Here is a 23,365-nt window from a genome sequence, read left to right as displayed (position 1 = left end):
TGGGGCAATTTATTATTTTTGTAGGGGCTCTGCTACTTTGAAGCTGCCTTTGTTTAGTGCAGCCTTAAGAGCCGAAATCTGATATGTGGTTTCCAGCTTTAGACTTGCTGGGCAATTTGGCAGGCGCCACAAAAAGCTGCAGAGCCGTGTTTTTTCTTTGGCTGCATGCGGCTCGGCGGGCAGGCTTTCTACAGCACTGCTCCATCAGAGAAGAACATATTTTGCCTGCATGATCAAAATGGCATGCAAAGCCTTTAGAGCAATTTTTACGTATAGGAATGGTCTAAGCAGGACAGTGCCAAGATGGGGGCCGAGCACAGTGACAATGGCACTCACAAGCAGAATTCGGATAATCAGATAGATTGCCTGCTGAGCGCGCGCTCTTTCTCCGTACGGAATGTAGTGCGCGTTTTTGTCATTCTTGGCCGGCAGCAGTAGCATGCCCAGCGTTGCGAATAGAGAGGCGTAGTGCAGGGCCTTAATCTGGGTGGTGTTGGCGTAGAAGGAGAGCACAATGAGCATGATGATTAAAATGCTCTTGTACTGCTTTGTTTGGTTTGTCCGCGCGCCATACAGCATGTTTTTTATGTCGTACACAATGCCTATGAGGGTTATATATATCATGGACATCGGCGCCGTTTCAAAAATGTTGTTTGGGCCGCCCGCAAGTATGTTCAGAATGGCGCCCGCCCCTGTGAGCGCCAGCACAGCAATCAGAAGGTTCAAAGCCACAAACACAAAGTTGTCTCTTTCAAGGTCTGACGCGCTTTCGCGGTTTCTCTGGTTTTCCTTGTCGGTCAAGGACGTGTAGAGGTTGTACGCTATGGCCACAAACGAAAAGAAAAAGGCAAAAAGCGGAACAAGCATGAGGTTGATCTCGGAAATGTTGTTCAACATTTTTGAGTGTGCTTGCATGGAGTAGTCCAAGGGGTCCACAATCTGCGAGGAGAAGAAAACGCCGGCGAGTGCTATGCACCCGGCAATGCCCGCCCAGAACGTGGTGTAGCCGCCGGAGGAGGCGAAGCTCTTTCCCAGCTCAGCGAATACCCGGAAAAAAATAGCTATGCTCGACGAGATAACGAGAACACATATCTTCAGGTATGACTGCGCGACTTTGTTTGCAGGAGTGACGTAGGTTGTGTACCCGTGTTGCACTTTTTCGTGGATTTTTTCTGCATCATTGTACAGCCTTCCTCTTCCAGGGGCAGCTTGCTGGGGTTGGCCTGCGGCATTTCTATTCCATCCAGAAGGCGTGATGGCATTCGCCATGGAATTAATCAGATCGCCTACCTTTGGGCTTGCCTGTGCAGGGAACAGAAAGGCAAAAGTCGACAAAAAAGGAACGCTGCTTAGAATCTGGTGGAGGAAGATGGCCATGTTGTTTAGGGCGTACAGAACAATAATGGCGGAGGCACCAAGCAGCACCAAAGCTGCCATCAAAATGTATTTTGCGATAACGATTCCCCAGCCCACTAGGTGCTTGCATGTTTGGTTGTACACCGTTCGTAGCGCGCCAATCAGATGCTCAAAGAAAGAAAACAGCGGGGCTTTGGTCGTCTTTCTCTTATATGTTTTCTTGGCAGCCTTCTCTATGGAAGGGGGTGTTTTTTTCCCGAAGATACGAGTCTGGAGGCCTTTTCCAAACTCAAACATGCTTTTTGGCAAAAACGTCAGAAATATGCCAAATATCTCTGAGGTCAGATCGGCCATGTCGGACAGAGAGTCCGTGGGGTTTTTATATGCTTTGCTTGTGCCTATCCAGACACTTCTCAAAATAAATACGTTCTTGAATCCTTTGAAAAAGGCAAGAAAGTACAGATACGCAGGCAAAATAAACATCTCCACAACAATACACACGGGAAGTATCGCCGCGTTGATGATGTTGGTGAACGTTGCATCCTTCGTCAGCTTTTCTAGTATAGCTACTATGTATAGTCCCATAAAAATTTTAATTGATTTATTTTAATAAAAAGATGCGATCTATAGGGGCTAAAGTAACGACATAAGATGCTCGAGCACCCGGACTTCTTGCGAGGAAAATCGCACGAAGCTCTCTGAAAGGGCCAGCTCCTCCCGCTGCTTTTCCGTATACACCTCGGAGTTTCGCTCTGCAAGCGCACGCGCCTGCTCCAGAATGCATGCAAGCGGCAGCAGATTCTCCGCAAGCTGGCTGTACTTTTCTGCCATGTGCTCCCCAGCCCACACCTCGCTGAGCGCGCTCCTGCCCAGAACATTTTCCTCCAGCGCCTCCATAGACCGCTTTATCTGCGCAGCCCACGCCTCCAGCGCATCGGTTGCGTGCTTGACAGCCGAAAGCGTGTCCAAAAGGCTCTGGGTCGTTTTGCCGATTTTTAGCCGGAGGAGCGCGCGCGCGTTGTTTTCCCGAACCGTGTGCATCTCCTTCAAGCTCTCCACATCCTCGCGAACGTCAGCTCCGTCTATGTCCAGCCGGCTGCATTTGGATATATCGATTCCCAGGCCTGCAAGCCTATCTGCAATCCTGCCTAGCGTTCTCTGTATGCACAGCTCAATGCTTTTCTGCTCCTTTCCAATTTCCTCGATGCTTCTGTCAAGCGAATGCTGCTCGCGAGGCTCGGAGTCTGCCTGCTCCTCGCTCTTTGGGTGGATGTACTCCTCCAGCGGAATCCCAAACAGCTTTGTGTCCTGCTCGTCCATGCCCGAGAAGAAGCGCTTCCATATAAATTCATTTCATACCATTGGCTGCTGCGCAAAAGAGCCTATTGGCAGCCGGGGAAGGCTGCAATCGCGAGGTGCGGTCCGGCTTTGCAGCACACCATGCATATCTGCCCAGCGATGTGGCAGCCGCGGGTCAGTCCCCAAACAGCAGCTTTTTAACCAGAGTGCATATGCCATAGAAAACAAACAGGCCTGCGAGCCACGCAAGAAAGTTTTCGCCTATGCGCTGCGGCATGTCCAAGGTCCGGCCCAAGAGAGCGTCAGAGTATCGCACGTCCAGCCTCTGCTCCACAGTTCTTACCCCCTTTACTTGGAATATGTGCTTGAGGCTTTTTTCGGTGAGTATTTGCATGCTTTCTGCAAACTGCAGCAGGAACTTGTGGTCTTTTAAAACAGGAGACTCCTGCTTTGTGTGCATTTCGATACACACAATCTGCTCGGCGCCCCCTGGCAGCATTCCGATCGACGGTTTTACTTTGTAGCTTGTGGGGTGCGTGGTTTTTATCTTGAAAGCATAGTCTCGCGTTGTAACGTTTCGCAGCGTTATCTCGCCTCTTTTTGTGTCCCTTTCCAGAACAACCTCAAAGGGCAATACAATTATCGAGTTGTCGCCTACCTGCATGCTTGCTATTTGTCTGAACTAAAATTTGCTTATTATATATTTGATTGCTGCATTTGCTCTCTTTCTATTTATATTCTACAAATTTACTATCCCATGTCCAAAACACAGAAGTTTTCCATCGAGTCGTCGAGAGAAAAGGAGTTTCCAAAATGGTTCAAAGAAATAATAACGAAAAGCGAGATACTGGACTACCACGACATCAACGGGTGCTATGTTCTCAGGCCCAACGGGTTCTTCATCTGGAACACCATAAAAACCCACTTTACGCAGGAGATAGAGAAGCTGGGCGTGAAAGAGGCATATTTCCCCATGCTGGTGTCCAAGGCGTCGCTCGAGAAAGAAAAAGACCACCTGGAAAACTTTGCGCCAGAAGTGGCGTGGATCACAGAGTGCGGCGGAAAGCCGCTGGAAAACCCTGTTGCAATCCGGCCAACGTCGGAGGCTATTATGTACCCGTACTTCTCGAAGTGGATCCAGAGCTACAGAGACCTGCCCCTGAAGCTGAACCAGTGGTGCAACGTGCTGCGGTGGGAGACCACACAGACCATGCCCTTTGTGCGCGGGCGAGAGTTTCTGTGGCAGGAGGGGCACACCGCACACCTTAAGCGCGAGGACGCAGACAAGGAGGTGTTCGAGATTTTGGAGCTGTATGCGGGTGTGTATAGGGACCTTCTGGCGGTGCCTGTCATAAAGGGAACAAAAAGCAAAAAAGAAACGTTTGCCGGGGCCGACTACACCACCACAGTTGAGGTGTTTGTCCCCTCAACAGGAAAGGGCATACAGGCAGCCACCTCGCACTCGCTTGGCACAAACTTTTCCACCATGTTCAACATAACAGTGGAAGACCCGAACGTTCCTGGCAGCTTTATGCCGGTTTTCCAGAACTCCTGGGGGCTCAGCACGCGGAGCATAGGGGTTTCCATACTGGTGCACTCTGACGAGAGAGGGGTTGTCATTCCCCCGCGGGTTGCGCCGATACAGGTGGTCATTGTGCCGTGCGGCCTGGCCAAGAGCGCGCCCGAAGAGGACAAGAAGAAGGTGCTTGAAGAGGCAGAAGGATTGGAGAAGGCCCTGAAGGCGTGCGGCATGCGGGTGCACGCAGACCTTGCGCAGAACGTCACTCCGGGGCACAAGTTCAACCACTGGGAGGTCCGCGGCGTTCCCCTGCGGATTGAAGTAGGGCCAAAGGACATGAAGAGTGGGCAGGTGTGCTTGGCGTGGCGCATAGACAAAACAAAAAAAACAGTGCCAAGAGAAGGCATCGAAGAGGCCGTGAAGAGCGAGCTGGACTCGATACACGAAACAATGTACCACACTGCCAAGATGCTGCAGGACTCCTGCACGCAGAGGGGGGAAACCCTTGAAGACCTTGCCAGCGGGCTGCGCAGCGGAAAGATGTCAACCATGGTTTGGTGCGGGGCAGAGGAGTGCGAGAATAAGATTAAAAAGGCCACAGAAGAGAGGGACGCACATGGAGTAGTTACTGCGACAGGCGCCAAGTCTCTGTGCATTCCGTTTGGCGAGGAAAAGCCGACTGGCCCGTGCAGCATGTGCTCGAACGATGCAACATGCATAGGCCTGTTTGGGCGCTGCTACTAAGCCAGCCCGCGCGCGCAGAGCCACCAATAAACTAACTAATTTAAGACAAATTGCGGCCAGATGCATGCTTTGGCCAGAAATGGAAGCTAGAACTCTTTTATATTTTTCTTGGTGCCATTAGAGTGAAGATGCGCTCTTGGCGTCTGAAAGCTTGCATTTGGGCCGGGCGCTTCTCTCCGGCATTTCTTTTACTCCCGAAAAGCCTGCAGGCCCCTGATATACTTGGCTGGAGCCGATCCGGCGGGGCTGTGTGCGCCGCCAGTTTCAGTCCTTTTTGCAGCCAGCCTGTTTCTTGCGCCAGCTCGCACAAGCCTTTTTGCGCGTGTGGTACACCAGTAGCTTGTATCCCACAACTCTGAGCATTATATTTTTTAATCAAATTGAGCATAGCGGATCGCATCAACCATCAATTTGATGGCGCACAAAAGTATAAATACATGCACTAAAAATAAAACAAGATGGATTTTCAAAACAGGAAGTATACAAATTCAACATCGACTTATGACAATTTACACACTATCATTCCCAACAAGAACCTATACGAAGACCATCTCGTGTTTAACTCGTTACCACTGACGAGGCACGACATAGTGAATTCACTTATTAACAAGCCCGAGTTAAACCAGAGAAACGATCCAGCAGAGAAAGACGCATTAACGAAAGTCAAGAAAGCCGCTTGGGTAACACAAGACGGAAACAACCAAAGAGGTCATTCTAGAGAAACAGAATTTCCCCTACTGACCTACCCAAGACTAAGATACTTCTTTCAGTGGCAACGAGAAGTAAAACTTTTGGTCGAGACGCACCAAATCGGAGCACAGAACCATTCGGCAATACTAGCGCAGATAGTCGACTCAAATTTGCAAACAGTCATTTACAAAGCTAACAACTTTGCGGATCAGATGAAAGCATTACAGAAAGAGGCGAGATATAGCTTTAGAGAACAAGACAGAATTCCTTGCGAGCAAAATAATTTTGTTTTCTTCAAAGACTATATTGCAGACGCAGAGCGAAGAGTACAGTTCGAAGACATACTCGGATACAATGACACGTATGAACACGTAGCAACACATTCTTTAGCTAAGATTGTAGCAGGATTAGCTCCACTCACAAAAGTAGAGTTTATTCGACGACAAACAGCCGGAGAATCTTATGGAAGCATATTTGCAGACATCTGTCAACACGAAGAACAGATAGCAGAAAGCACGCAGCATTACATTGCTTGCCGTAACAGGCTAATTCCCCAGTTTCCAAACACACCTCAACACAGGGTAAGAACGGAACTACCGACAAAAACTTACTCGACAGCGTCATCCAAACAGTCGAAACATTCAAAGACTAACAAATATTGCTCTTTCCATAAAGTCAATACGCACAACACGGAGGAATGCCGTAAAGCGAAAGAATCGTCCGCAAGCGAGAAATCAGCGGAAGCAAAAAACTAAGCAGTCACTGTTCGTTCATCCTTGAGAAACTCTTAGAGGAAACATCCGAACGAATACCTCAAATCGAAGGAAATATCAACGACAATACTATAACAATCCACTTGGATGCAGGAGCTACTATCAACTTAATTACGCAATCTATAGTTGACGATTTACAACTCAAAATTACCTGTAGTTATCCAAGAAAGAGCGTATCTATTGAAACACTCAATGATACTACGCTGATAGCTAACACTCATACGGAAGTTCTCCTAACTTTACCCAACTTTCCAGAGTATAAACAACGAATCGAATTTACAATTGTTCCATATGACAAACCAAAAATTATACTAGGACTACCATGGATCAGACAAAACTATGAGACTTACTTAACTCAACTTATCCCAAGACAAGAATTGGACGAATTATGCAAACGACGAGTAACATCCAACAAGCAATCTCATAATGACCTAATACCGACAGAATCTATCTTAGAGACAAAAGAAAGCATCCTCAACAAGATAAAGAAACATTCAAGAGTGGAAGGAACACAACCGAGTATCACAGGTACAAGTTTACAAATTGAACTTACGCACAATCAAACAATTTCCCAGAAACCCTATGGGGTACCCTTGAAGCATATCGAGACAGTGAGAACAGAAATCAAGAGACTAATAACTGAGAATATTATTAGAGAAGTTGACAATGCAGCATGTATATCACCAGCATTCATTATTCCGAAAAAGAATGGGTCGTGTAGACTAGTGGTTAACTACAAGCAACTGAACGAGATTACGAAGACGTTCGAATATCCATTTACAGGCATTGAAGAATTGTTGAAATCAATTCCACAGAGTAACATATTTTCTCAAATCGATTTACGACAAGGATACCATCAGGTGGAAGTACATCCTAATTCACGAACTTACACAGGATTCACACTTCTTAACAAAATATACGAGTATAACAGAGTGCCATTTGGACTAAAAAATGCACCTAAACAATTCCAAGCAATTATTCAAAACATACTCAAAGACTGCGAATTCGTCACCGTATTTTTAGACGACATCCTAGTACATTCGCAAAACGAACAGCAACACATACAGCACCTTCAACAGGTACTAAACACATTTACAGAACGAAATGTCATCATCAACTACGAAAAGAGTCACTTTTTCGTACCAGAAGTTACCTTCTTGGGGCATATTATAAATGCCAAAGGAAGACACGCAGACCCTACACGAGTAGAAGATCTTAACAGATTACAAGCACCAAGTACCAAAAAACAGTTACAATCACTAATTGGCACACTCAATTGGTTCAGACCATACATCCCAGCTCTAAGCAAGACAGTAAAACCTATAACAGATTTACTAAAAGCCTGCGATAAAACAACCCACCTTGGAAAAATGTGGACACAGTTACATCAAGATGCGCTGCGAGAGGCTATTGATACAACTCAACAACAGATATTACTCACATATCCAGACTACACGAAGCCGTTTGAATTACAGACAGACCCATCAGATTATGCTATTGGAGGAGTATTACTACAAGAGAACAGTATTATTGGGATCTACAGTAAGAAACTACTGCCAGCAGAACAAAATTACACGACGGAAGAAAAAGAAGCATTGGCGATTTTAAAAAGTTGTCAACATTTTCATACGTACATTAGTGGAGTTACAGTGAACGTGAAAACCGACCACAAGAACCTACTAGTACAACGAGAAACGCTAATCAAAAGCAGGGCGGAACGGTTCAAACAACTGTTAGCTCAATATGACTTGCGATTGGAATATCTGCCGGGTAAAGACAATGTATTAGCAGATTATTTATCTAGACACGTACATACAGCTGTAAACGAGCAAAACGCAAGTACTAAAGAAAGTGTACTGCTCGTAGACACTCAGAACAATACAGCATTGGAAAAGAAAAATCTAAACTGGGCTATGAAACAATTTGAAGCATTGGGACATCCAGGAGTAAGGAAATTCTGCGAAACACTGAAACCAGTTGTTTCCATTCCAAAGTTAAAAGAAACAATAATGCAACACAGACTTAAGTGCAAGCTTTGTCAACGATACACACAAGCAAGAACTTATCTAGCAAACAAGATTCCATTGGGACATCTATCCACAACAGAACCAATGAAGCATATATCTTCAGATATAGTAGGACCGTACGACGTCAAAAACTTCTTACACAAAAACGCAACAAAGAGCAAGTTTTACATCTTAACCATAACAGACAGGTGTACAAGATGGACAGAGGCTTTCAGAGTTAACACTATCACAGTTACACAACTCATAAAACATATGATTACATGGATCCATGCACACGGAAAACCAGATACTGTATTACACGACCAAGGCAGACAGTACGTATCTAAGCAATTTACACAATTCCTGGAACAACAAGGAATTACACAAATTAACACAAGTCCATACAATCCAACGGGAAATGCAATTTCGGAACGCATTAACCAAGAAATAACATTTGTCTTAGCACACAACCAGAACACATCCATAAAGAACGCTATTCAGATTGTAAACCGTAGATTACAAAATACGTATCACCGATCTATAAACGCAACACCATTTGAATTAGTACATGGATATCACCCACTAGACGAATCTAAAGAACCAATCAACTTAACGGAAAAATTACAATACATCAAAGACCGAGTTCAACGAAAGAATGAGGAACAAAACAGCTATCAAAACCACACACTAAAGGTAGGAGACTTAGTAACGGTTAAGGAACAACAAACAAACAAGTTGGATCCAAAATGGTCAAAGAAGCACACCATTACGGAAATAAACCCAGCAGGACACACAGTGACACTGAAAACACCGAAAGGTAAAACAATTCAAAGGAATCTACATCAAATACGATTGCTTTAACAGGTGACAAACACTCACCGATAGGAACACATTTTTAGGAAGGGTAGAATGTGGTACACCAGTAGCTTGTATCCCACAACTCTGAGCATTATATTTTTTAATCAAATTGAGCATAGCGGATCGCATCAACCATCAATTTGATGGCGCACAAAAGTATAAATACATGCACTAAAAATAAAACAAGATGGATTTTCAAAACAGGAAGTATACAAATTCAACATCGACTTATGACAATTTACACACTATCATTCCCAACAAGAACCTATACGAAGACCATCTCGTGTTTAACTCGTTACCACTGACGAGGCACGACAGCGCGAATAGCTGAAAGTTTTTCTGCACGGACTCGAGATCTTTGCTCCAGTGCCCCTGGAATGTTGCGGTGGAATTAGAAGAACCGAATAAAAGTATTCAAATATTTTTTTGCCATGCAGGAAACTATAAGCCAAGTTCTGTCATTTTCAAACGAAGGGGTGCACTTCGACACGTTCAACCCCAAAAAGCAGCCGGTTCCGTGCGTGTGCTGCAAAATGGGCCGAGAGTGGGTTGCATACTCAACAGAAAGCCAGCTGGTGCTGCAGCATGTAACCACACAAGAAAAGCATGTCCACAGCATACCCGACATCAAGTCAATAGAAGGGCTTGTGGGCTGCACCGCATGCGTGATAACCAAAAGCCAGGCCATGTACATTGTGCAGAAAGGCAAGGTGTTGCACAAGTGCGAGAGCGTCAAGAGCGCCTTCCAGGGAAAGGACTATGTGGTATACGTTCAGGAGATAGAGGACTCCGAGGAGGCTGGCCAGAAGAATCTCGCAGAAGGCAGCGAAAAGCGTGCCCCAGAAGAGGGCGCAAAAAAGCCGCAGGCTGGGGGGGCAGCAGAGAAAAAAGGCGCAAGTCCGGGCTCTGCAGGCAAAGCGCAGGAGAAGGCATCTGAAGAAAAGGTCAAGAGCGCGGAGGCCGGGGCAGGGAAGAAGGGCGGAAAGCCGGGAAAGCCCGCGCCGGCTGTGATGAACATACAGAAAAAGGAGGGGATGCAAGCTGCAGTAGTAAACAAGGCCAAGCCCAAGCTTCTGAAGGCGTACTCTGTTGCCGAGAAAAGAGAAATTGAGGAGGTCAGAATGCCGGCGCCGCTTGTTTTTTCGGTTACAAACAAGTTCTTGGTGACGGTGCGCGCGTACAGATCGTCTAAGGGGGACATAGAAATCATCCGCCTGAGCAACGGGGAAAAGGTCAAGAAGCAGGCGGTCCTCAACATGATATCTGCCAGCCTGATTGTAGACACCAAGTACGGGGAGGAGCGGCTGCTGTGCCTCTGCTCCCTTAACAGCACAAACGGCACATACTACGACACAAAGGCGCTGTACTATATCGACACGGAGAGCGGCGCGTTCAAGCTAGTTCCGGGAATATGCAACCCAATCACAGACACGGCTTTTTTGAAGAAGGGCGAGTTTGCAGTGTGCTACGACAACAGCCCCAGCAAAATAGCGATATTTAACAGAAAGGGCGAAAAAACAAAGAGTCTTAAGGACGGGGTGCACAACAAGATGTTCTTTAACCGGCAAGAAACCATTGCGTGCTTTGCTGGAATGAACAACCTGCCGGGAAACATGAGCATATTCGAGTATCCGTCCGAGGCTGCTCTTTCTCTGAACGAGGAGGTTGGGTGCTCCGTTGTTGACTGGTCACCCAACGGGACGTTCTATCTGGTGGGGATAACAAACAAGATGTCCATCGACAACAAGGTGTCTCTGTACGACTACTATTCGCGGAAGATCGCGGAGGTTTCGTTCAGAGAGCTGAAGGCCTGCATGTTTGCCGGAAAAGACGAGGGCTTTGTGCCCGTGAAAACGCCCCCTGCCAAGGTGCAGATAAAAAAGGCGGCTGCGTACATCCCTCCGTGCCTGCGCAAAGACGCGGCGAAGGGCGAGGCCGAGTGGGCGCCTGCGCATGTGATTAAAGACAAGGCGAAGGCGCGCGAAAGCAAGATGGAAGCCATAAAAAAGGAGCTTCTGGAAATAGAGAAAATAGAGCAGCAGATGTCAAAGGGGCAGGTCGTTCCCGGGGGAATCGTAAAGATACAAAGGAAGGAAGCGCTTTTGAAAAAACTGAACAAAAAAAAAGGCGCTGCCTCTTAGCTGCTTAGCGGTCTATATGAATAAAGTGCAAATTCATTGATGCGCCTTGCAAGGGCGGGCCGCGCTGCCGTTCTTTTGACATAGCATATTTTACTATTTATTGCTCTGTACTTGCGTTGGTGCAATAGAAGCAAGTTAGGCAGTTTCTAAGTTGGGTTTGGTGTCTATTGTACAGATAGGACGAACACACGCTTAGTTGGTCGCCAGCACGCGCGCCCATGCTGCGGGAAGCCGAGGGCAGGGCTGGCGCGCTTGGAGGGCCTATCAGAGAATTGCAAAACTTGCAGCCTCCCTGGGTTGCATGCCGCGCAGGCATCAGCCGTCAAGCGGCTTCATGACCCTAAAGCTGCACACCAGGTTTTCGTCCACCTCCATAATCGCGCCCGAGTTGTCAAACTCCCCGCAGTAGTTGGGCGCCGAGAATATTGTGACAAGGCGCTTGTCTGCAAAGAACTCATATCCGTCCTCAACAACCTGGTGCGCTCTGCATATCAAGTCTAAGTCGTGCTTCTGCAGAAACTCTTCCACAATCCGCGTCCCAAAGGTAAAGCTGACGCCTCGGTCATTGTCCCCCCACTTGTGCGTTTCTCTGTCGGGGTCGCTCCACAGAAGGTCGCAAAGCAGGCCGCTGTCTGGAATGTCGGTTGGCCGGTGTATTGATCGGATCTGATTGAATGATTGCAGGTCTGGCGAAAGCCCCCCGTGCATGCAAAATATTTTTTCGTCCACAAGAGCAGCCACCGGCATGCAGTTGAACGTCTCTATAAACTTTTTCCATATTTTGTACGTGTACCTCTCCTTGCACTCCTCGTAGAACCCGTATATCCGGTTTATGCTGGCGCACTCGTGGTTTCCGCGGAGCAGAAAGAAGTTGTCTGGATGCTTGATCTTGTACGCCAGAAGGAGGCATATGGTTTCAATGCTCTGCCTCCCCCTGTCCACGTAGTCGCCAAGGAACAGATAGTTGCTTTCCGTGGGCATTCCGCCGCACTGGAATATCCTCAGCAGGTCCGAGTACTGTCCATGTATGTCTCCGCATATTTTAATCGGAGCCTCCAGCTCGAGCAGCATCGGCTGCGATAAAAACACCTCACGCGCCTTGCTGCACAGGTACTTTATTTCAGACTCGGTTAAGTTTACCCTTGGCGTGGATGCCTTTGAATGCCGCACTTTAAGAAGCTGTTCTATTATTCTGTCTATGCTAGGTCCAATGGTTGGCATTTCTATGAATAAATAAAAAAAGAGAAAGAAGAAATTCTTGTGCGCCGAGAAAAAAATCCGTAGGGCAAGCGGTTATTTCAGTTGGAAAGGCGGCAGGCCGATTTAATATTTTTATTTATTTGCAAACCAAATGTGGAGTATTGTCAAGGAAGTTGGCAGAGGCTACCATAAAAACGTGCTAGAGCACTATGCCAACCCCAGAAACGTGGGCACATTTGCCAAAACCGTGGCTGGGGTGGGGACTGGCCTGGTTGGGGCGCCTGCCTGCGGAGACGTGATGCGGCTTCAGATTAAAGTGAAGGACGACGTCATAGAAGACGTAAAAATAAAAACATTTGGGTGCGGGTCCGCAATCGCATCTAGCAGTCTGGCGTCCGAAATGATAAAGGGAAAGTCGATATACGACGCCATGAACATCAAAAACACCGAGATAGCAAAGGAGCTGTCTCTTCCTCCTGTCAAGCTGCACTGCTCGCTGCTTGCTGAAGAGGCCATCAAGGCGGCAGTGGAAGACTACATTTCCAAGAAGGGCCTGGAGTAGGCCTGGAGAGCGTGCGCAGTGTGGGGCGCTGGGAGGCGCTGGGATATTATGCAACAGGATGTAAAGGCATTTCAGGGCTCTGCGCCTTCAATAAATAGCTAGTGTTTTAGCATGCGCATTTTATGGGCTGCAGCCAGCTTTTGCCGTAAAGCATAGGTGACTGAAAAGAAAATACATTTCTAAAACTTTTCTGGAGTCTGCCAATTTGGCTGCCGGCCAAGAGCTGGGAAATGGCAGCCTTTTGCCCGAAAATCCGCGCTGCATGGGACTGCATCTGGAAGCGGTGCATTCGGCCCATTCAAAGATAAACAGGGCTGGCCAGCATCGCAATACCGCGGGATGCGCCCGCCTGGGTATGCAGACGCCTTTTGCAAAGACAATGCGGGTCTGCAGCCCTGTTTTCGTAAACATGCCCGAAACCTTGTTTGTTTGCTTTTGCACCGGTGTGCTTAAATATGCGCGGATTGTGATGATCATAGCAAATGTTGGATCATATGGAGCACAATAGGAATCAGACCAAAAAAAGAACATCTTTTGCAAAAAAGGTGCAGAAGGTTCTGCAAGTATTTCAGAGAACGCCTAAAAGGGCACAGCCTTGCTGTGCAGCCCCGGCGGCAGCGCACAAGGATAAAGGCATGCCTGTGGCGGCGGCCTTCACAGAGCGCGCTTCCAAGAGTGTGGAGTGCAGGGGCGCAGGGCCCGGAGCAGGAGAGAGCCAAGGAGCTTCTGTGGAGCAGGGGGACTCCACAGAGCATTATGAGTACGAGCCCAGCGCGCCGGCCAGCCCAAACTTAGAAGTCCCTCGAGAAGTCAAGCGGCTTATTCGGGGCATCACTGCCATTGCAAAGAGCACGTATGCAATGAACGACGCGTCGTACCTTCCAGTTATACTCCTGCAGCATCTGAGACAGGAAAGCGCCCGCATTCCCTCAGAACTAGAGCATGCCAGCCAGGAGTTCCATGGCACAAACAGAAAGAGCCCAATGCGCAGAAAGGACATTCCCGAAGAGAGCATACGGTCTGCCTTCACAACTGCGCTGACGCCTACGCCTTTCATGACCAACAAGTTTATGTACTCCTTTTCTATGTACATGGAGTACACCTCAATGTGGAACTCGGTGATGTCAAGCATTTTCAAGAAAAACAAAAACAAAACCCGGAGCGAGGACACCATTCTGTTCTACTGCTATGTTTTGAAGTTTATCCGGGAACTGGTGTCAGAGAAACTCAGCAAGCTGGGCGAAACCTTCTTCGAATGCATTGTGGACCCTGAGGACGAGGGCCTTCAAATTGAGCCTGAGGACGAGGAGGAGTGCTCCGCAGAAAGCACAGCCAGCAATGACGAGGCGCCCTCCCAGGACACAGAAAGCGCCCCGCTTGAGTCGACCTCCGTGCAGGTTGTGGACGAGCTGCAGGAGAATCCGCTGTTCAAGCGGCAGAGGGAGAAGTACAACCTCTAATCCTCTTCTCAGTGCAAATAATATGCTCTCTTGGAGGCTGCAGGCGTTTGCTCGACGCGCAGCCAATAAATAAATGGGCTTGAATCTTCACATGGCTGTGCTTTGCACGCTTTCGCAGTCGGGCAGCACATTTGCGGGTGCACGCGCCAGCCCAAGCGCCCATTTCTTGATTGCCCCGCGCAGCAGACGCAGCACGGAGCACTTTGCGGAGATGTAGGCTAGGGCTTGGCTCGCTCGGCCTGGGCCCGCGCATGCGAAGGCGTGCAGATAAGATCAAAGGCATAGCACATATTTCTGCAAATAGAATAAATACTTTTAAAAAAGCTTTGTGCATGGCAGTCCAGAATGAGTCTGAAGAGCTGATGGAAGAACGCAGTCCACAAAAAAACACAGCGTTCTCTTTTGCGCGCAGAAGGAGGTGGAAAGGGCTGTTTTACAAAAGAAAAAAACTGCATCCCCCTATTAGCGCGGCCTTGTCTCCTGCCAGCGTGCTTTCCCGCATACGCAGCGCAAACATAGAGAGGCTTTGCATTCAGGCATATGGAGGGGCGCAGAAAAAAAACGCAGCGGGCATGCCCAAAAGGAGGTTGGAGGAGGCTCTTTTTCATTTTGACGTCAAGCCGTGCTCGCCATACGTGCTGAAGAGGTTTCGGGTGCTGCAGCACGAGTTTGTGTGGCTCCCAATGATCAGGGTGTCGTGCACGGTAAGCCACTCGAAGTTCATGTCCGTGCTGGTGCCCACCGAGGAAGTGAGCATGCAGCTGAAAATTCTGGGAGACACCATGGAAATGCCTCTAAGCTACAGAACGACTGCCGGCGAAATTCTGCACACTGTGTGGAGAGACATAGGCATCATGGGCGGATACGAAGAAACCGAGCTGGTGATGCAGTTTGAAACCCCGCAGGAGTCTATGCGGCTGTGCGCAGACAGCATACCTTTGCTGGAAATTGTGCAGTGGAAGCTCAACAACTCTCTCTTGGTGGTGAACAATCTAGAGCTGTTTCCAAAGGACAAGATTTTCAAAAACTGCGGGTTTGAGCTGCGGGTTGTTTTGGAACGAAAAGCGGAGAACGCGGATGGGCGCGTAGACTGCTGCAGCAAGCCGCTCGGGCTGATGTACGACCGGTCAAGGCGCTCTTCGGCCTACCGGCGGGCAAGGGGCGACGCCGCCACGCACGGAGAGCGAAAAGCCTCTGTTTCCCTGGGGGTAGAGGACGCTCTGAGCATTGCGCTGGTTTTTGTTTTTCTCGTTATCTTCGGGAAAGGCACGGGCATACAAAGCCTACGGGATGCCCAGGACCGGGTGGAGTGGATTTTAAGCACATTTGGGATTATGAGCGTTCTGTACATTGTTCTGCCAGAGGTTATGCCAGAGTATTTGCACATGCTGCGAGAGGAGCAGGTGCTAAAGGCTGCAGAGGCTCCTGTTGTGGCGATCCAAAAAGCCCCGGCCGCGGAGGAAGAGCCCGAAAAGAGCATTTCGCTGAACATGTCTCGTATGGGCCTTACAGCGGTGCCAAGCACGGTGCTTACCATAACAAACCTGGGGTGCCTGGACATTTCGTTCAACTCGATTGAGGTTTTGCCAAAGGAGCTGGGCACCATGGGCCTGAAGATGCTCAACGCGTCCAACAACAAAATCCGCGCAATTCCCCGGTCCTTGCCGGTCCCGGTCCTGAACCTGCAAAACAACCACCTGTCCCAGTTTGAAAGCGCGTACAACTATATGGAGCTAAACCTGCTGGGCAACCCGCTCCAGAAGTTTAAGGGGTATGCAGAAAGGCTGCACATCCGCACAATATTTTCCACCCGGCGGCTGCACGGGTCGCTGTTTTCCCTGAAGAAGGTCTCTATTCTAGACGTGGAGATGAAAAAGTTCGTTGGAAGCTTTCCGTTTCTTGTGGACCTGCAGCTCATCAACAACACGCTTGTGGAGATATCTATCAACGCGCCCCGGCTGAAAACGCTTTTGTGCGCGCACAACTTCCTGCTGCAGTTTCCATTCATAGAGCAGAAGAGAAACGGGATGGACCACAGCACTCTCATTTCGCTTTCGCTTCCGTACAACTCAATAAACTTGATTCCGAGCCGTGTGTGGAGCCTGCCCATAGAGTATCTGAACGTGTCGCACAATCAGATCGTGCGGATTGACCCGTCCGTTAGGCAGACGTCCCTTCTGCACCTGAACATATCTGGCAACCAGATAAAGGAGATAGATAACATTTCCCGGCTGGCGGGGCTTATGTGCTTTATTGGAAGCTTCAACATGCTGGAGGTGGTTTTCGGGCTGGAGGCCGTGCCCAGCTTGCTGCTTGTGGACCTGTCGTACAACGTGCTCCGCGCCCTCCCGAAGCTGCCCAGAAAGGACAACCTGGACGCGCTTAAGTTCTATGCACTGGGAAACCCAAGAATGCCGTGCCTGGAGAGCACGCAGAAGGCTCTGGAGGCGCGCGGGGTGCACGTGATTCTGAGCGAGGCGGAGGACAACCTTATTAAGGTGTCCTCAATAGTAGGGCCGCACAGCAGATGCATTGAGTGCGGGTCGTGGATTCCAAAGGAAAAGCACAGAAAAGAAGAAGAGCGGAGAAAAGTCAAGGCCACGCGAAGGGCGCAGTGCATTGTAAAAGAAGTGCTGGCGCCGCCGTACACCGTGGGGGATGTAAAGAAAAGGCCTGTCATAAAAATATTTGCATACTTTTCCTCAAAGAACAGGCAGATAGCGCCGTGCGTGGAAAAGATTTTGACAAAAATGGGAAAATGCATCCAGTCGGAGTCCAGCGAGGGGCTGCGGCTCAAGTTTGCAGAGTATCGGCCCAAGCTTCGGGAGTTCTGCATAGACATACGGCACAAGATGTTCCCGCACATGGTGGACATTCTCTCCTTTGTGATTGTGACCGAGAAGCACGTGTGCACGATTGGAAGCGACGACATCGACCTGCTTCTTTTCCGAGACGAGCGGGTTGTGTATCTAAACAGCACGCCATACCTCAGCATATCAAGCTTCGAGAAAAGAAAGTCCGACGAGTGCATCATGGCGTTTCCTCGCCTGACTCTCCACGATGTGTCTGTGGCGGACCTTATTGTGGCATACCGGCGGGTTCGATCGACCGCGGAGGTTCGCAGGTTTATGTTCTCGCACGAGCTGCGAGGCGTGTCTGTGCTTATGGTTCCGCTCATCCCAAGGATAGAGCACCCTCTGCGAAAGGAGCCCGACGCCGCGGGCCTTCGGATACTGGAGGAGCTCTCGGCATACAACATTGCCTCGCAGTTTATTCGGGTGCCAGTTGTGGTGTTCACCGACATAGTAAACAGCACCAAGCTCTGGTCAAAGGACTCGATCAAGATGATGCAGATGTCCAAAATACACAACACGACCGTGCGGAGCCTCATGAGAAAGCTAGGCGGGTACGAGGTAAAAACAGAAGGCGACTCTTTTATGATGATATTCTACGACGAGCAGTGCGCCATAGAGTTTGGCTCGGAGATCCACAAGGTGCTTCTGAAGAAAAACTGGCCGGAAATGGGGATCCAGCACAACCCTCTGATCTACTCCAAAGCAAAGGCGCTGTACAGAGGCCTGCAGATTCGCGTGGGAATCAGCAAGGGGGCCTGCGTTGTGGAGAACGACCCGATCACAAAGAGGCTGGACTTCTATGGAAAGTCGGTTATAGAAGCTGCAAGGCTCTGCTCGATGGCAAGCGGAGGGGAGACGCTCATCACGCACACAATGTACAACCGGATAAAAGACATAAAGAGCAAAAAGTACATCATCATTCCGCGGGGAAGAGCCATCCTCTCGGGCCTGGAAACAGACGTGCACCATGTATATGAGGTTATCCATGTCTCTCTAGTAAACAAGCTTCTGCTTAAGTCCCTCCACGTGGTAAAAAAGTGCGGGTGGATTTTTGCGTAGGCAAAACAGCAACATTGCATGGAATTCACTATGTGTTTTATTTATTATGTTCTCAAAAGGACGCCGCTCTGCGCCCACACACGCGCGGCACAGATGTGCTGGCTGAACAAGCAATAAAAATACTGTGCAACCTATCTGGGGTACACATACTGCTGCAGAAGAGGCTTTCTTAGCTTTTCCGCTTTCCTCCGATGGTAGTTGTAGTCGCTCTTTGTGTATGCGTTCATCTCCACAGTTTTGAAGAAAACGTCCAGGCCCGCGATCATTGTAAGGAATCTTGGCCCGCTTTCCATCTTCTTCCCTGTGTACTCTTGGTTGTAGTACGGGTAGTTGGCCAGCGCCGTGTCAATCGAGCCTGCGCCCATCAGAAGCTCTGACTTTTTCCGCAAAGAGTATGGGCCGTCCTCAGTAAACATTCCGTTTACAAAGCCGTTTGTTCGGTACAGTGCGTACGCCTTGTCCATGTCTCGGTCCATTGGCGAAATATGCAGCGCCAAATAGCACTTTTCGCCCTTTTTCACGCCGTACACTTTTCTCAGCATTTTAAACGTGCGGTAGAGGTGCGAGATGGACAGCCTTTTTCCGCGGTACTTTGGGTTCACATACACACTGTACACCTCAAAGACCAAGAAGAGGCTTTCGGGCGCCTCATCGCTGCCTCTGTAGTGGTACGGGACGACAAACGCGCTGCACACAAGCGTTTTTTTGTATCTGCTTTGCACAATAACATACCGCTTCCGCGCAATGTGTTTGTCCTTTTCCGTGCATGTTCCCCGAAACTCCCGTATAGGGGCTTCTAATTGCAATGGATGCTGCCGTGTGTCGCTGGGAAGCGATACTATGTATTCAAGCTTGTTAAAGTCTATGGGACTTTCCCGGGCCCACCACAGAGCGCACAGACCCAGCAAAGCAAGCCCTGCCAAAAAAATGCACCATCTCTTTTTTGCAATTCCCTTTGCTTTTTGCTTTTTCCTATCTGCTGTCTTTCTGCCTGCTGCTTTCCTCATAAATTTAATGAAAATATGGAAGAGTTCTTATTTCTTTTGCAGGCTTTAAAACTTGCTCAAAGAAAACAAAGCAATCGTCGTCCACCCGAAGGTTTTTTCCTATTTTAAGAAAAGTCGCCTTGTTCCCCATCCGGTTGCAGTAGTTGGGCGCGCTCCACACAGTAACAAGCTCTCGGTTGCTGTATGCAAACTTGTATCCCTCGTTCACTAGCTGGTGGGACCGGCATATAATGTGGACGTCGTTTAGAAACAGAAACTTCTGCACAATGTCCGGGCCTATTATGTATCCGGCGCCCCGGTCGCTTGGGTAGTGCCCAGGGTATATCCCGGGGTCGCTCCAGAGCATATCTGTCATGGGGCCGGACGCGGGGATTTCCATAAATCTGTTGATGCGCAGTATCTTGTCGAAGGTGAGCGCATACGGAGACACCCCCGCGTGCACACAGAATATCCTACTGCCAACAAGCGCTGATATAGGCAGAAACGTGAACGTTTCGCATAGAAGCTTCCACACGTCCAGAGACACGTACTTGGAGCAGACCTCCTTGTACAGCCCGTACGTCTCTGTCAGCTCTCTCGACTCGTGGTTTCCTCGCAGAAGCACAATGTTCTGCGGGTACATGACCTTGTACAGAAGCAGCAGCGAAATGGTCTCCACCGAGCTAAGCCCTCGGTCCACATAGTCGCCCAAGAACACGTATTTTGTTTTTTTGGGGGTCCCGTTGATTTTAAATATGGTGAGCAGATCGTCGTATTGGCCGTGTATATCCCCGCACACAACCACCGGAGGCTCTATCCGCACGATGTTCTGCTCCAGCAGAAAAATGTCCATCGCCTTTTCGCATATCATCCGAAGCTCTTTTTTGGTTGGCTTGTGGTGTGCAAGAAGCTTCTCTTCAATTCTGTGCAACATTTTAATTTTTAGCACAGAGCGTGTCTATTTTCTCTTTGCATATCTGCTGCTTGGCATCTGCATTTTTCGAACTGGCTGGACAGACATGGCTCGTTTGAGAACGTACTTTCTTCCGGCGCTGCTGTCGGAGTACTCGTCCGCCGAGCTAGAAATCAGCTCTTGCACGGACTCTGTTTTCGCGTCCGACTCCGACATCTCCTCAGACCTGGAATTCGCCTCAGACTCCGCTCTTTCAGATCCTTGTCCCTCGGGGGATTCTAAGCGCACATCTTTCTTTGCAGGGGAACGCGCGTTTTCTTTTTGTCTCTGGAGTTTTGCAGCAGTCGCGCCCCGGGAATTCTTCGGCACCAGGAGGGGCTTTGTCTTGGGCTGCGCCTTCTTGGGAACCTCCACTTCTATTTGGAGGTCCATGCTTTCTTCCTCTGTGTTGTAGGTGTATTCCACCACCTCGCTCTTTTTGCACTTTTCGCAGCTCCCCCCACACACGTATATGTTTAGCTTTCCGCCCACAGCCTCTTTGGCCTGCAGCCACCCGCTTATGGCATACCCGTCTGGGTCGGCCACCTTGACGACGTGCTGGTTTATGGAGAGATCCCGGAAAAAGATCCGCTCAACCTCCTCCGCAATGTCCCGGACGTAGTTTACTTTTCCCTGCTCAATGTACAAAAAGCGAGCTATCTCTTTGGCTTTATCTGCTATGCTAAACAGCTTAATGCGTGCTTTCAACATGAAAATTTTAAATGCAGCTGCTTCTAAAAGAATGGCGCACGCCGCGCCCAGAAAATAGCGCAGCCAAAATCGCCTGCGCGCACACATAGACCCACTTCTGTTTATTTTTGCCTATTTACCTTTATAGTTGTTGAAGAAAAAGGGTATTTTGAGAACCTTCAAGTATCCTTCAATGATCTCTTTGACCATTAGCGTGTATATTGTCAGCCCCAAAACAAACACGATGTTTATGGAGAGATGCGTTTTCTTTGGCGCGGAAAAGACTAAAAGCAGGTTGGCTATTATGGTCAGAGCTATCAGAGAATTCGGGATCATGATTTTTGTTGACAGCTGGTGCGACTTTATTGTCAGCGTGGTGAACATAGAGAAACACATGGTATACAGCCCTATGTATGGATAAAACACCTGCGAAACCGTGGCCTGGCTGGCCGATGCAATGCAGAGCCCGGATATCACCTGTGTGAGAACAAACAAGAAGTGCGGCACTATCTGCATGGCCTTTGCAGTCTTTGTGCTGTTGTATACCATTCCAAACTCTTCGCAGTATGCAATGTCCCATATGTAGTACGCCGTGGCTAGCACCCATGCAGAAACGCAAACACCCTGCACGAGCGCGTCAAAGTTTTTGGTGGCCCACGAGTTGAAGTACACAACTCGGTCTTTGCCTGCAGCGCTTATTACAATCAGCAATATGCACACCATTGCAATGCACTCTGTGGGCCCTATAAACCCCAGGTAGAAAAGCTTTGTATAGTACTCTTTTGTGGTCACCCAGTAGAACACGGTCTGCGAGCATACAAGCATGGCCAGAACGGTTTTCTTGTTTTTAATGCCAAGCGCCGACGCCAAGCAGTACACTATAAAGGTGCACACCACAGAGTCCACGCCGTGGTCAAACAGCTGGCCCAGCGGAGACTTGGCCCCTGTTTTCCGGGCCTGCATTCCGTCGATGCAGTCCATTGTGGAGTAAAACCATATCACAGCGGCGCTCAGGGCAGGAAGCCATCTTACGTTCCCCATCAGGGCCGGATCTAGATAGAAGACAAAAAGTGTCTGCGCCGCCATGGCGAGAAATCCTATAAGAGTAATTGCGTTTGGAGCAACCCATGGAGGTATGTGGTCGAGAATGCGCTCCCAGTATTTGAGCTGGCAGTATTCTACCAGAAACGACTTTTCAACGCCGTTGAACTTGTAAGACAGCAAGGCGTTCATGTCCTCCTTTTGATTTCCCATGTATTATTAGTATTAAAATATTTTTATATAAATTTGCCCATGGACATAAGTCAAGCACATAGATACTACTATGAAAAATGCCCAAAAGAGGGCGATGTTGTCATTGGGAGAATTAAAAGCTTCGAGGACATTGGCGCGTACATTACACTCCCAGAATACAACAATATCGAAGGACTGATCATATACAGTGAGCTGACAAAAAAAAGAACAAGAAATATTCAGAAGCTGATAAAGGTCGGCACGCTTGAAGGCTTTCTTGTTTTAAAGGTGGACAAGGAAAAGGGGTACATTGACCTGAGCAAAAAAAGGGCGCAGTACGAAGACAAGGTTGCGGCCTTTGAAAGGTACTACAAGGGGAAGATATCGCACAACTTCATGCAAAGCATATCGGTGAAGTGCGAGTGCCCCTTGGACATCTTGTACACAAAGTTTGGATGGGCAGCCGAAAGCGAGTTTGGGTCTCTGTACAAGTGCTTTAGAGAGGTGCTTTTGGGCGAGCATGTTCTGCAGAAGAAGATGGACCGCTGCGAGTTCATCACCGACAGCCTGCTTGACGAGATTGAGGACCTGGTGAAGCAGAAGTTTGTGGTTCCGAAGATAAAGGTCCGCGCAGATGCAGAAACTAAGTGTAACCGCGGAAACGGTGTTCTGGTGATAAAGGCGATTCTCACAAAAATAGAAAGAGAGTATCCCGAGGTGGACGTGTCTCTCATTTCGTCTCCTGTGTTTTCCTTCTCGATCATGAGCGAGGACGACGAGACAGGAGGGAAAATACTGGAAGATCTTTTGACCAAGCTTGAAAAGCGAGTTGTACAGGAGCATGGTGAGTTTAAGCGTGTGATGGAGCCCACTGCGTTTGGGCCAAAGCCGCAATTTGACGAAGAGGACGAGTCAGACGATACATCTTCCATAGACGATTCAGAATAAATAGTATAGATAAACGAAAAGGGCGTGCGCCTGC

At 48.7% G+C, this 23,365-nt stretch overlaps 16 protein-coding genes across 16 annotated transcripts; 8 read left to right on the top strand and 8 right to left on the bottom strand.

The window, feature by feature from the left end:
• Positions 1–204: 204 nt before the first annotated feature.
• On the bottom strand, positions 205–1,941 carry NEMAJ01_0357 (uncharacterized protein; the record flags this gene model as incomplete). The annotated part of the gene is made up of 1 exon (XM_047914195.1): positions 205–1,941. The coding sequence occupies one exon, from the start codon at positions 1,939–1,941 to the stop codon at positions 205–207; it is 1,737 nt and encodes a 578-aa protein (XP_047770152.1).
• A 48-nt stretch (positions 1,942–1,989) lies between these two features.
• On the bottom strand, positions 1,990–2,676 carry NEMAJ01_0356 (uncharacterized protein; the record flags this gene model as incomplete). Its single annotated transcript, XM_047914194.1, has 1 exon — positions 1,990–2,676. One exon carries the CDS (start codon positions 2,674–2,676, stop codon positions 1,990–1,992), a length of 687 nt encoding a protein of 228 aa, XP_047770151.1.
• Positions 2,677–2,830: 154 nt separating this feature from the next.
• On the bottom strand, positions 2,831–3,319 carry NEMAJ01_0355 (uncharacterized protein; the record flags this gene model as incomplete). The annotated part of the gene is made up of 1 exon (XM_047914193.1): positions 2,831–3,319. One exon carries the CDS (start codon positions 3,317–3,319, stop codon positions 2,831–2,833), a length of 489 nt encoding a protein of 162 aa, XP_047770150.1.
• Positions 3,320–3,412: 93 nt separating this feature from the next.
• On the top strand, positions 3,413–4,918 carry NEMAJ01_0354 (bifunctional glutamyl/prolyl-tRNA synthetase; the record flags this gene model as incomplete). The annotated part of the gene is made up of 1 exon (XM_047914192.1): positions 3,413–4,918. One exon carries the CDS (start codon positions 3,413–3,415, stop codon positions 4,916–4,918), a length of 1,506 nt encoding a protein of 501 aa, XP_047770149.1.
• A 458-nt stretch (positions 4,919–5,376) lies between these two features.
• NEMAJ01_0353 (uncharacterized protein) lies at positions 5,377–6,363 on the top strand (the record flags this gene model as incomplete). Its single annotated transcript, XM_047914191.1, has 1 exon — positions 5,377–6,363. The coding sequence occupies one exon, from the start codon at positions 5,377–5,379 to the stop codon at positions 6,361–6,363; it is 987 nt and encodes a 328-aa protein (XP_047770148.1).
• A 1,388-nt stretch (positions 6,364–7,751) lies between these two features.
• Positions 7,752–9,248, top strand: NEMAJ01_0352 (uncharacterized protein; the record flags this gene model as incomplete). The annotated part of the gene is made up of 1 exon (XM_047914190.1): positions 7,752–9,248. One exon carries the CDS (start codon positions 7,752–7,754, stop codon positions 9,246–9,248), a length of 1,497 nt encoding a protein of 498 aa, XP_047770147.1.
• A 428-nt stretch (positions 9,249–9,676) lies between these two features.
• Positions 9,677–11,386, top strand: NEMAJ01_0351 (translation initiation factor 2A; the record flags this gene model as incomplete). Its single annotated transcript, XM_047914189.1, has 1 exon — positions 9,677–11,386. One exon carries the CDS (start codon positions 9,677–9,679, stop codon positions 11,384–11,386), a length of 1,710 nt encoding a protein of 569 aa, XP_047770146.1.
• A 315-nt stretch (positions 11,387–11,701) lies between these two features.
• Positions 11,702–12,607, bottom strand: NEMAJ01_0350 (serine/threonine-protein phosphatase PP1 catalytic subunit; the record flags this gene model as incomplete). Its single annotated transcript, XM_047914188.1, has 1 exon — positions 11,702–12,607. The coding sequence occupies one exon, from the start codon at positions 12,605–12,607 to the stop codon at positions 11,702–11,704; it is 906 nt and encodes a 301-aa protein (XP_047770145.1).
• A 130-nt stretch (positions 12,608–12,737) lies between these two features.
• NEMAJ01_0349 (iron-sulfur cluster assembly enzyme ISCU, mitochondrial) lies at positions 12,738–13,148 on the top strand (the record flags this gene model as incomplete). The annotated part of the gene is made up of 1 exon (XM_047914187.1): positions 12,738–13,148. One exon carries the CDS (start codon positions 12,738–12,740, stop codon positions 13,146–13,148), a length of 411 nt encoding a protein of 136 aa, XP_047770144.1.
• A 494-nt stretch (positions 13,149–13,642) lies between these two features.
• On the top strand, positions 13,643–14,608 carry NEMAJ01_0348 (uncharacterized protein; the record flags this gene model as incomplete). Its single annotated transcript, XM_047914186.1, has 1 exon — positions 13,643–14,608. The coding sequence occupies one exon, from the start codon at positions 13,643–13,645 to the stop codon at positions 14,606–14,608; it is 966 nt and encodes a 321-aa protein (XP_047770143.1).
• A 332-nt stretch (positions 14,609–14,940) lies between these two features.
• Positions 14,941–18,522, top strand: NEMAJ01_0347 (uncharacterized protein; the record flags this gene model as incomplete). The annotated part of the gene is made up of 1 exon (XM_047914185.1): positions 14,941–18,522. The coding sequence occupies one exon, from the start codon at positions 14,941–14,943 to the stop codon at positions 18,520–18,522; it is 3,582 nt and encodes a 1,193-aa protein (XP_047770142.1).
• A 131-nt stretch (positions 18,523–18,653) lies between these two features.
• Positions 18,654–19,529, bottom strand: NEMAJ01_0346 (uncharacterized protein; the record flags this gene model as incomplete). Its single annotated transcript, XM_047914184.1, has 1 exon — positions 18,654–19,529. The coding sequence occupies one exon, from the start codon at positions 19,527–19,529 to the stop codon at positions 18,654–18,656; it is 876 nt and encodes a 291-aa protein (XP_047770141.1).
• A 4-nt stretch (positions 19,530–19,533) lies between these two features.
• Positions 19,534–20,442, bottom strand: NEMAJ01_0345 (serine/threonine-protein phosphatase 4 catalytic subunit; the record flags this gene model as incomplete). Its single annotated transcript, XM_047914183.1, has 1 exon — positions 19,534–20,442. One exon carries the CDS (start codon positions 20,440–20,442, stop codon positions 19,534–19,536), a length of 909 nt encoding a protein of 302 aa, XP_047770140.1.
• Positions 20,443–20,466: 24 nt separating this feature from the next.
• NEMAJ01_0344 (uncharacterized protein) lies at positions 20,467–21,171 on the bottom strand (the record flags this gene model as incomplete). Its single annotated transcript, XM_047914182.1, has 1 exon — positions 20,467–21,171. The coding sequence occupies one exon, from the start codon at positions 21,169–21,171 to the stop codon at positions 20,467–20,469; it is 705 nt and encodes a 234-aa protein (XP_047770139.1).
• Positions 21,172–21,282: 111 nt separating this feature from the next.
• Positions 21,283–22,404, bottom strand: NEMAJ01_0343 (ethanolaminephosphotransferase; the record flags this gene model as incomplete). The annotated part of the gene is made up of 1 exon (XM_047914181.1): positions 21,283–22,404. The coding sequence occupies one exon, from the start codon at positions 22,402–22,404 to the stop codon at positions 21,283–21,285; it is 1,122 nt and encodes a 373-aa protein (XP_047770138.1).
• A 39-nt stretch (positions 22,405–22,443) lies between these two features.
• Positions 22,444–23,331, top strand: NEMAJ01_0342 (translation initiation factor 2 subunit 1; the record flags this gene model as incomplete). Its single annotated transcript, XM_047914180.1, has 1 exon — positions 22,444–23,331. One exon carries the CDS (start codon positions 22,444–22,446, stop codon positions 23,329–23,331), a length of 888 nt encoding a protein of 295 aa, XP_047770137.1.
• Positions 23,332–23,365: the final 34 nt, after the last annotated feature.

Source organism: Nematocida major, assembly GCF_021653875.1.
Source record: "Nematocida major strain JUm2507 chromosome Unknown 2438, whole genome shotgun sequence".
Taxonomy (NCBI): Eukaryota; Fungi; Microsporidia; genus Nematocida; species Nematocida major.
The sequence above is the reverse complement of the archived record's forward strand: the minus strand, read 5'-3'. Positions and strand labels throughout refer to the sequence as shown.